The sequence below is a fragment of the Setaria italica genome, chromosome III (assembly GCF_000263155.2).
Source record: "Setaria italica strain Yugu1 chromosome III, Setaria_italica_v2.0, whole genome shotgun sequence".
NCBI lineage: Eukaryota > Viridiplantae > Streptophyta > Magnoliopsida > Poales > Poaceae > Setaria > Setaria italica.
In genome coordinates this window covers 49913197-49924704 of record NC_028452.1, presented here as the reverse complement: position 1 = coordinate 49924704, position 11508 = coordinate 49913197, and the positions used below count along the sequence as shown (strand labels likewise).

Sequence of the window (11508 nt, the reverse complement as noted above, 5' to 3'; positions counted from 1 at the left end):
TGGCCACGGAGTGGCACGGCACAGTGCAGCCTCCAGCGGGGGCCTGGCTCCCCGCGGCATGCTATCCGACCAGCGAGGGCGCGACTACCAGCAGCGCGCGACCAGTGGCTGGAGCGAGGCGGAAGTGGGGGGCATGAGTGGCCACTCCGGTATTTGTGGTTCTTCGATTGGGCCGACGGGGCACGTGGAGGTCAGGACCTATATATCTCTCGAACTGGGACTAAAGCCCAGTTTTTCACTGTATATGAACGACAGGATATAGAAACGAGACTAAGAAAAGTCAATTGTTGTGGAAAGTGTATCACTACGCCAGAAACGATTTGTGCTGACACGTCGAAATTAGCCTGCTGATCGGCACCCGTCAGCACAAAGGTGACCGGGATTGCCGGGCTAGTGCCCACCAGCACGGATGGCTCTGTGCTAGCGGGTGATCTAAGCGCCCGGCAGCATAGATGGGATGCATATGTGCTGACGAGTGCGTTAGGTGGTCGTTAGCACAAATGCCGCCCAGATAAAGCCACCAAAGTGAGATAAGCCTCAACCTAAACACCTTAAAACGGCTGAGCACAGTAGTCGACTTCCATAGTGCATGCCAACAGAAAAATAATGCAGCCTCTATCCTTGCTTCCCCTCATCTAAAACCGCACGCAAGCGCATATGAGATCGATGGGACTGGTACAACAAATTGTGCACGTCCGTCGTCGTCATGCTCAACAGCCGCTCCATCACACGCTGCCGGCGCCGCGCCCGACGCGCCGGCGTACGCGGTGCCGGCCTGCCGGGATGGCGCGCGTTCACGGACACCACGGAAGCGCGGGGCGCCGTGAGGAGCGCCGATCGCGAGGATCGCTGGGTGTGGTCACGGGAGCACTCCATCTGGAGCCGCGTTGCTAGTTCATCAGCACTCAGCTGCATGGACGAAGTGGATCGATCAACGAACTTGCGCAGCATGAAGAACTTGCGCAGAAATTGATTTTGCGGTTCAGGGCGCTCAAGGGTCCGGTAAATTTCACACACAAACAGCATTACGTACTTCATCTGGATTAGACCGTGTATATTACAAATTTTACGTGCTACAGATCAACAGGACTGCCTACTGCAAGCACGCTTCATCGTCGTACAGACAAAAGAAACTAGAGACAGAGCCTCACACGTACTCCTTGCGCTCATTTTTTATCCTTTCAAAGATAATCAATCAATCAGAAGCATCGGTAGAGGATAATTAAGAGTCCAATCTTATTACAGAAAATGTTTGAATTCTTTATCTCGAACGCCGTCAGCAGTATAAATTGAAGGCGAAACCCATGTCGCCATCCACAACAATCAGGCAAAGCGCCATAGCATAGCATCCTCCTAGCTCCAACTTCCGAGGCCTCCAATCCCACCTCCAAGAGATGGCGTCGCCCAAGCTCGTCGCCCTGTTCCTCGCCTTCGCCGTAGCGGCGGCGGCGCTGCAGCCCTCGGAAGCGGCGAGGGTCCAAGCCCGGCAAGGGTTCAAGCCGGCGGTCGCAAGCCAGGAAGCAGAGAAGGTGGCCGCCCAAGCTGACGGCGGCGTGCCGAGTGCGCCGACCCTTCCCGGCCTCCCCGCCGGCCAGCTCCCCCCGGGGCTACTGCCTGCCATCCTCGGCCTGCTCTTCCCGCCGTTGGGCAGCATCATCAGCATGATCCAACCGCTGCTCCCGCCGCCGGGGTCTCTGTCGCAACAAGGCGGCGTCCTAGGTGGCATCTTGCCGGGGACCTCGCCTTCGCCGTCGCAACAAGGCGGCGTCCTAGGTGGCATCTTGCCGGGGACCTCGCCTTCGCCGCCGGCACCGGCGGAGTGCATGACGCCGCTGTCGGCCATGATGCCGTGCACGGACTACCTCACCAACATGACCGTGCTGACACCCCCCGGCCAGTGCTGCGACGGGCTCAAGACCATCATCAGGGACGCGCCCATCTGCCTCTGCCACGGCATGACCGGCGGCTTGAACCAGTTCCTGCCCAAGCCCGTCGACCACCTCCGCATGACCGCCCTCCCGCTCGCCTGCGGCACCGTGCTGCCGATCCAAACCCTCTTCATGTGCAACTGTGAGTGTCTTGCATTGTTATTTTCAGCAGATTTTATATGTCCTAGCAAGGAGATCGATCAATTGATGAGATGATGCATGTGTATTTGACAGCGAACCAGGTGCCGCCGATAATGCCGCCCACCACTGCAGAGCCGCTGATGACGCCTGCTACACCGTAGATAGTTTTGTCGATCGAGATTATCTGTTGATACTGCACCTAGTTTATCCTCTAATTAGTTTTAAGATGGTTTTAGGATAGTTTAGAAATTGAAGTCATCGTAAAGACTAGAGAGTAAGTAGATTGTATGAGGTCATATTAGTGCAGAGTTGCAGTCATGTACAATATAATGATGATTCATCAGTGGATTGGATGGTAAAGGAATTTCTGCCTTAACGTTACATCGATGTCATGATTTGCTTTTCGAGTCTGATCATGTATAGTAACTGCATATGGTAATTATTTCCGCCCAGAGAACCAACACAATGATACCAAGCCATCATATAGGACAGCGTTTTCAGAAGAAAATATGAAATTAGTTCTTTGATCTTATTTCTTACTTTCCAAATAAGATTTCTTACAAAGTTAGTTTTGACAAGCTTAAATATTAACTTACAATTTGGAAACGAAATATGAAAATATTTTCTTACAATGATACCAAGCTGCGTGCAGATACAATGAAACGTTATCCTTTGATCTTATTCCTTACTTTCCAAATTGTAAGATATTTTATTAGTTTTCACATAAATCAAACTTCTCTAATTTAAACCAACTAAATTAGTTGCATATTACATCCATTATAATATGTGTTGGTATTTGTTATTGACTAGGATCGTGCACGTGCGTTGCTACATGCAATTGACATTCTATCTTACCAGAAAGAAACAAATTCAGTATATATGTTTAATTACACTTCAATATGTTACCGATATATGGCGGTCCAAAACATATATATCAAACACCAATCCATCCATCCTATTTCTTTGCCTGTGATGCGCCAAAGAAAATGTTTTACAATGCCCGCTAGTCTTGTCCTCCAGGCAATATTATTTTATTGCCCATAGCAACACACGGGCACCATACTAGTCTGATTTAAATATTATAGATGCGAAGACAATGTTTGCTGATCCAGCTGCTGTGGTTGAGCTTCCTAACAGAGTTCCTTATGGATTCCATGCCTTCTTATTAACTGAGGTAACAATCATCTTTGGCGCTTGTGTTGAGTTGCAACAAATTTCCCGGCCATGTGGATGCCCGCCTGCTTGTAGTCAGCAGGATCGGCGCCATCAGACGGCCGCCATATAAGAGATGATGTGGCCCGGCCCAGAGGTCGCGGAAGGACCCCGGAATAGGGGGTCTTGATTTTCCGCATTCTATAGTCGTCAACTATTAGGTATGGCCCAATTAATATATAATATCATTGCTTTGGTCCAATTGATCGAAACCCTACGTGTGGCCGCATGTGGGCGTGGGTGTACCCAACATACCCAACACAGACAAGATTGTGCTATGTGCCTAGGAAGAAGCCGGGCTGCCCGAGGTGTAACCTCTTGACGACGATCTTGTCGTGCAGGTCCACGACGTGGAGCGCCTGGAGGTTGCAGTGAAGGGCGGCGACGTGCGGATGGCGCGACGAGTGCGCCCTGGCGAAGAGGGGGTCGAACGTGAGGGACCACCACGAGTGGCACACCAGGCGGAGGCGGCAGAGAGGGTTTGCTGGTAGGCAGAGGAAGATGTTGTAGAGCACGTCCGCGGGCAGCACGCCGTAGTTGCCGTTGGCGACAGGAGGAGCATCGTCGGCGTCCATCTTTACCAGCACCGCTGCCGGCGGCAGCATTACCGATACCTAGACCTAGATCGATTAAAAGGTTATTGGCACATGATCCAACCGGACTGTATGTTTTGGTCCTATATACCTTCATCCAACCTACAGTTGGCCATACGGCCATATGGCCCATGGGCCGGCCCACAGCATGGGATTTTAATTTGGCCCGGTCCAGGCACGCCCTATTGGAAATAGTGGATACGCCGAGTGCTAGGGGTTTTGCCGATTGCAATCCTTCGGGCACTCGGCAAACCACCTCTTTGCCGAGTGCTGCCAGAGAAGCACTCGGCAAAATAATTGCACTCGGCAAACCAACTCTTTGCCGAGTGCTGAAAAAAAAGCACTCGGCAAACCAGAACAAAACACTCGCAAAGAATAGGCACTCGGCAAAAGATCGCCATGTCGACTTCCGTGATGGATTGTGCCATGTGTTAGCACTTTGCCGAGTGTCCGTTAGTGGCACTCGGCAAACAAATAGGTTTGCCGAGTGTTCTCCCTTGGCACTCGGCAAATAGATAGGTTTGCCGAGTGTTTTTTATGGGCACTTGACAAATCAATAAGTTTTTTGCTCTTCTGGCCTCAAAACTTTCTCTTCTCTCCACGTACAACATATGGTACTCCATGTTAAAATTTAGTATGTTTCTTGATCTGTTTGCTATATCTAATTAATTTATTGCATTTCAAGGAATTTTTTCCTACAAGTCAAATTTGAACGGCAAGTGATTCAAATAATAGAATAAAATGAGTAAAAAAATGACATTCATGTTATAGAGTCCAGTTTGAGTCCTTACCGGAAAATGAAGAGAAATTTCAAACATCTTGTTCAGGAAACATGACCACGAATGTGTGGCCCAATGGTTTTCAAATTCTTAAAAAAAGCAAAGGAAGTCCGAAAATCATGAGATTTGTCAGGATCTCATAATATCATACATGGAGGCTGTGGTAAAAAACTGAGAAGGTTTCGTACAATTTGTTACTTACAATGCTTATAAACCGAAGCATCTCCGAAGAACAATCGTAGCATTGAGAAGGATTCGGTAAGATTTGGAGTCAAAGTGACAGTCGAATTGGGGTTTGACTTGAAAACTTTTTTATAGGAAATAGAGAACACATATTGTTTCATTTAAAATTTTGGTAATTTTTTGGATCCGTTTGTTAATTTTAATTTATTAAGTGCAATTATAGAATTTTAATTGATATAAATTAAATTTGCACAAAATAATGGAATAATATTCGTAGAAAAATCAAATATATATTCTTGAGTGAATTTGACAAGGTATTTTCAAAGTGCATCGTAACGAATTGAGAAAAACACGTTATGGAAAAGAAGGAGGAGGAAATGAAAAAAAAATGCCTGGTTTGCCGAGTGCCCCTGATCTGGCACTCGACAAAGCTCGGGTTTGCCGAGTGTCAGATCAGGGGCACTCGACAAACCGCCTCACCTGGCCGCACAGTGGTTTAGGGTTTCAAAATGGAATAAAAAGGGTTTGCCGAGTGCCTGTGATCTAGCACTCGGCAAACCTAGCCTTTATCAAGTGCTAGATCACGGGCACTCGGCCAACTATGCCTTTGCCGAGTGCGCGATGGAATGCACTCGGCAAACCAAAAGACACGCGGCATATCTACTGATTCCGGTAGTGATTCAACCATGACGAACTCAAGAATTCAGCCTTGAGACCGTTGCCAATGTTCACTATTGTGCTGGCTCGAGAACGCTGGAGATCTAGCTCATTTACAGGTGCCTCAGTGCCCACCCAGGGACGGTTTGGTTCCTTCCATCGGTACCAAAACCATCTAAGCCTCAGAGCTCAGCTAAACCTTTCCAGATCAAGCATACCCAAACCTCCGTGCTCCTTTGGCCTCTGAACATTAGCCCATTTGATGAGACAATGTCCCCCATTGGCTTCCACTTCCCCCTTTCCAAAGGAAATTCCTTCTGATCTTGTCTTTTTTTATTGCCCATTTTTTTAGCGAAAAACAGATGCGAAGTACACTGGTATTGCTGAAAGCACAGTAAGCACCAATCTTCGTGCCTTGTTCATCAACCTGCCTTTCCATGATGGCAACCACCTTATCAATGAGGGGCTGAACATCAATCTTTCTCAAAGCTATGGTGTGAGGGGCAGTCCAAAGTAAGTGCAAGGGAAGCTTTTTTTGATTGGACATTGGAAGCTTTGCATGATCTCCTCTAGGTTCATGTTATCACAATGAGAAGCTGCTGTTGTTGGTGACCGTGAAGGTGGCCGCGTTGGCACCCCCGGTGACTAGGGACACGACAAGGAAGAGGACCGTGGAGGCGGCCGGGGATGCCATTGATGCTAATGAGCTTGTAGATTGTTTACGTGCCTAATAAGCAAATGAAACGAGCCTACGTATCACTAGTAGAGAATAGACCTTCATCTAGCGTTGTTAGTTCGTGTTGTTTTTGGATCCAGGACTAATGGAGCTTTAGTACCGAGTTTAAACTTTATAGTTTCTTGGAGTCCTTTTAATCCCAGTTGGTGGTTCTAACCGAGATAAAAGTGGAGCTTTAGTTCCAGTTGGAGCCACCAGCCACGACTTAATATTTTCACGCACCCCCCTCTTCTCCACCTTATCTTCTCCCATCCTCTCCCTTTCTCCCTTATCTCGTGCAGGCCGGCCTCTGGCATCCGGCGTGGGCGGGCAGCCGGTGCAGACAAGCTGGGGCGGGCGACCACCGCAGGTGAGCTGGCACGAGCGCGGCACGCGGCAGCCGGCACCACCAGCTGCGGCTGGCTTGCTAGGGTTTGCGGGGTGCCGGCAGGCATGGCCATGGCCACGGAGTGGCACGGCACAGTGCAGCCTCCAGCGGGGGCATGGCTCCCCGCGGCATGCTATCTGACCAGCGAGGGCGCGGCTGCCAGCGGCGCACGACCAGTGGCTGGAGTGAGGCGGAAGTGGGGGGGGCATGAGCGGTCGGGGTTGCGTGGTTGGTGCAGTAGCGCATGGGCCGACGGGGCACGTGGAGGTCAGGACCTATATGTCTCTCGAACCGGGACTAAGAAACGTCAATTGTTGTGGAAAGTGTATCAATACGCCAGAAACGATTTGTGCTGACACGTCGAAATTAGCCTGCTGATCGGCACCCGTCAGCACAAAGGTGACCGGGACCGTCGGGCTAGTGCCTGCCAGCACGGATGGCTCTGTGCTAGCAGGTGATCTAAGTGCCCGGCAGCATAGATGGGATGCATATGTGCTGACGGGTGCGTTAGGTGGTCGTTAGCACAAATGCTGCCCAGATAAAGCTGCAAAAGTGAGATAAGCCTCAACCTAAACACCTTAAAACGGCTGAGCACAGTAGTCGACTTCCATAGTGCATGCCAACAGAAAAATAATGCAGCGACTATCCTTGCTTCCCCTCATCTAAAACCGCACGCAAGCGCATATGAGATCGATGGGACTGGTACAACAAATTGTGCACTAATTACACGGAATAAAGATCATTTCATAGAGAGTGAATTGGCTACTTGAGGATTATTTACAAATTGTGCACCAAGCATTCAGTTTAGCTAACACAAGGTAATTCGTATGGGAGTGAGTGGAGCCGCGGGAGCGTGCAGCCGCTGCTCGAGGGGTGCCCCGGCGAGGGCCGGCGGCCGCAGGAGATGCTGAGGTGCATCCATGTCGGGCTACTCTGCGTCCAGGAGGATCCGCAGCTCCGGCCCAGCATGGCGTCCGTCGTCGTCATGCTCAACAGCCGCTCCATCACGCTGCCGGCGCCAGACGCGCCGGCGTACGCGGTGCCGGCCTGCCGGGACGGCGTGCGTTCACGGACACCACGGAAGCGCGGGGCGCCGTGAGGAGCGCCGATCGCGAGGATCGATGGGTGGGGTCACGGGAGCACTCCATCTGGAGCCGCGTTGATAGTTCATCAGCACTCAGCAGCATGGACGAAGTGGATCGATCAATTAACGAACTTGCGCAGCATGAAGAACTTGCGCAGAAATTGATTTTGCGGTTCAGGGCTAGCTCAAGAGTCCGGTAAATTTCGCGCACAAACAGCAGTACGTACTTCATCTGGATTAGACCGTGCATATTACAAATTTTACGTGCTACAGATCAACAGGACTGCCTACTGCAAGCACGCTTCATCGTCGTACAGACAAAAGAAACTAGAGACACAGCCTCACACGTACTCCTTGCGCTCATTTTTTATCCTTTCGAAGATAATCAATCAATCAGAAGCATCGGTAGAGGATAATTAAGAGTCCAATCTTATTACAGAAAATGTTTGAATTCTTTATCTCGAACGCCGTCAGCAGTATAAATTGAAGGCGAAACCCATGTCGCCATCCACAACAATCAGGCAAAGCGCCATAGCATAGCATCCTCCTAGCTCCAACTTCCAAGGCCTCCAATCCCACCACCAAGAGATGGCGTCGCCCAAGCTTGTCGCCCTGTTCCTCGCCTTCGCCGTAGCGGCGGCGGCGCTGCAGCCCTCGGAAGCGGCGAGGGTCCAAGCCCAGCAAGGGTTCAAGCCGGCGGTCGCAAGCCAGGATGCAGAGAAGGTGGCCACCCAAGCTGACGGCGGCGTGCCGAGTGCGCCGACCCTTCCCGGCCTCCCCGCCGGCCAGCTCCCCCCGGGGCTACTGCCCGCCATCCTCGGCCTGCTCTTCCCGCCGCTGGGCGGCATCATCAGCATGATCCAACCGCTGCTCCCGCCGCCGGGGTCTCCGTCGCAACAAGGCGGCGTCCTAGGTGGCATCTTGCCGGGGACCTCGCCTTCGCCGCCGGCACCGGCGGAGTGCATGACGCCGCTTTCGGCCATGATGCCGTGCACGGACTACCTCACCAACATGACCGTGCTGACACCCCCCGGCCAGTGCTGCGACGGCCTCAAGACCATCATCAGGGACGCGCCCATATGCCTCTGCCACGGCATGACCGGCGGCTTGAACCAGTTCCTGCCCAAGCCCGTCGACCAGCTCCGCATGACCGCCCTCCCGCTCGCTTGCGGCACCGTGCTGCCGATCCAAACCCTCTTCATGTGCAACTGTGAGTGTCTTGCATTGTTATTTTCAGCAGATTTTATATGTCCTTGCTAGGAGATCGATCAATTGATGAGATGATGCATGTGTATTTGACAGCGAACCAGGTGCCGCCGATAATGCCGCCCACCCCTGCAGAGCCGCTGATGACGCCTGCTACACCGTAGATAGTTTTGTCGATCGAGATTATCTGTTGATACTGCACCTAGTTTACCCTCTAATTAGTTTTAAGATAGTTTAGAAATTGAAGTCATCGTAAAGACTAGAGTGTAAGTAGATGGTATGAGGTCATATTAGTGCAGAGTTGGAGTCATGTACAATATAATGATGACTCATCAGTGGATTGGATGGTAAAGGAATTTCTGCCTTAACGTTACATCGATGTCATGATTTGCTTTTCGAGTCTGATCATGTATAGTAACTGCATATGGTAATTATTTCCGCCCAGAGAACCAATACAATGATACCAAGCCATCATATAGGACAGCGTTTTCACAAGAAAATATGAAATTAGTCCTTGATCTTATTCCTTACTTTCCAAATAAGATTTCTTACAAAGTTAGTTTTGACAAGCTGAAATATTAACTTGCCTTACAATTTGGAAACCAAATATGAAAATATTTTCTTACAATGATACCAAGCTGCGTGCAGATACAATGAAACATTATCCTTTGATCTTATTCCTTACTTTCCAAATTGTAAGATATTTTATTAGTTTTGACATAAATCAAACTTCTCTAATTTAAACCAACTGAATTAGTTGCATGTTACATCCATTATATAGGATATGTGTTGGTATTTGTTATTGACTAGGATCGTGCACGTGCGTTGCTACATGCAATTCACATTCTATCTTACCAGAAAGAAACAAATTCAGTATATATGTTTAATTACACTTCAATATGTTACTGATATATGGCGGTCCAAAACATATATATCACACACCAATCCATCTATCCTATTTCTTTGCCTGTGATGCACCAAATAAAATGTTTTACAATGCCTGCTAGTCTTGTCCTCCAGCCAATATTCTTTTATTGCCCATAGCAACACACGGGCACGCTGAAGTAAATGTTATAGATGCGAAGACAATGTCTGCTGATCCAGCTGCTGTGGTTGAGCTTCCTAACAGAGTTCCTTATGGATTCCATGCCTTCTTATTAACTGAGGTAAGGATCATCTTTGGCGCTTGTGTTGAGTTGCAACAAATTTTCCATGTGGATGCCCGCCTGCTTGTAGTTAGCAGGATCGGCGCCATCGGACGTCCGCCATATAAGGGACGGCGTGGCCCAGCCCAGAGGTCGTGGAAAGACCCCGGAATAGGAGGTCTTGATTTTCCGCATTCTATAGTTGTCAACTATTTGGTATGGCCAATTAATATGCTTTGATCCACTTCATGGAAACCCTACGTGTGACCGCATGTTTGCTTTTATATATATAAAAAGTGGATTACATGTAAAAATAAGAAATAACATTTAGTTATTATACATTTCATCATTATACAGATTTCTTTATCACCTTGTTGGCAATGCACGGTGCATCGGGGAGATAGAATTGTACTACGGGAAAGTTAACAATTGCCGAGTATTTTTTCTTTCCCGAGTGATTTTTTTCGAACACTCGGCAAACAAGCTTTTTGCCGAGTGCCAAGCTAAAAACACTCGGCAAAGAAAAAACACTCGGCAAATCGGGTCTTTGCCGAGTGTCAAAACAAAACACTCGGCAAACCCGCCTCTTTGCCGAGTGTCAAAAAAAACACTCAGCAAAGACTGGGGTTTGCCTAGTGTTTTTTTTAACACTCGGCAAAGACATAAGTTTTTTTTTTATTTTTTCCCCTTGAAAATTTTTCTACTCCCCACATACAACATTTGGTACTCCATGTTAAAATTTGATACATTTTTGGATTTGTTTGCTATATTTAATTAATTAATTGCATTTCAAGGAAATTTTTTGTATATGTCAAATTTGAACTGCAAGTGATTCAAACTATAAAATAAAATGAGTAGAAAAATAATATTCATGTTATTTAGCCAAGTTTGAGGCCTTACCCATGAAATGAAAAGAAATTTTGAACATTTTATTCAGGAAACACAACCATGAATGTGTGGCAAAATGATTTTTTAATTGTAAAAAAAGCATGCGAAGTCTGAAAATCATGAGATTTGTCATGATGTGATGATATCATACGTGGAGGCTGTGGTAAAAAATTGAGAAGATTTCGCACATGTCGTCATGTACGATGTTTACAAACTGAAACATCTCAGAAGAAGAATAGTAGCGTTGAGAAGGATTCGACAAGAATTAGAGTTAGAGTGACAGTCGAGTTTTATTTTGACTACAAAACTTTTTGTATAGGCAATAGAGAACATATATTGTTTCATGTGAAATTTTTATAATTTTTTAAAACCGTTAGATAATTTGAATGTATTAAGTGCAATTATAGAAGGAGTTTGCCGAGTGACCACATCTGGGACACTCGGCAAAGAAGGAGTTTGCCGAGTGCCCAAGTCTGGGACACTCGGCAAACTCACCATGGAACGCCACCAGCCGACCGGCCACATTAATTTAACAGACCCCGGCGCACGCCTCCTCCTCCCCCATCCGCCCCGGTCGCACTGAACCGTA

The 11508-nt window shown here is 48.3% G+C and overlaps 1 protein-coding gene across 1 annotated transcript; it reads left to right on the top strand.

Moving 5' to 3' along the window:
* The first annotated feature begins 1826 nt into the window (after positions 1-1826).
* On the top strand, positions 1827-2427 carry LOC101763089 (non-specific lipid-transfer protein-like protein At2g13820). The gene is made up of 2 exons (XM_004963209.2): positions 1827-2070; positions 2163-2427. Exons 1-2 carry the CDS (start codon positions 1842-1844, stop codon positions 2228-2230), a joined length of 297 nt encoding a protein of 98 aa, XP_004963266.2. The 5' UTR covers positions 1827-1841; the 3' UTR covers positions 2231-2427.
* Positions 2428-11508: the final 9081 nt, after the last annotated feature.

Bases quoted from the DNA above. Each gene is read 5' to 3' on its own strand.
- LOC101763089 (XM_004963209.2), top strand. From the start codon at position 1,842: ATGATGCCGTGCACGGACTACCTCACCAACATGACCGTGCTGACACCC. The intron at 2,071-2,162 runs GTGAGTGTCTTG...TGTATTTGACAG, and splicing joins AACCCTCTTCATGTGCAACT to CGAACCAGGTGCCGCCGATA.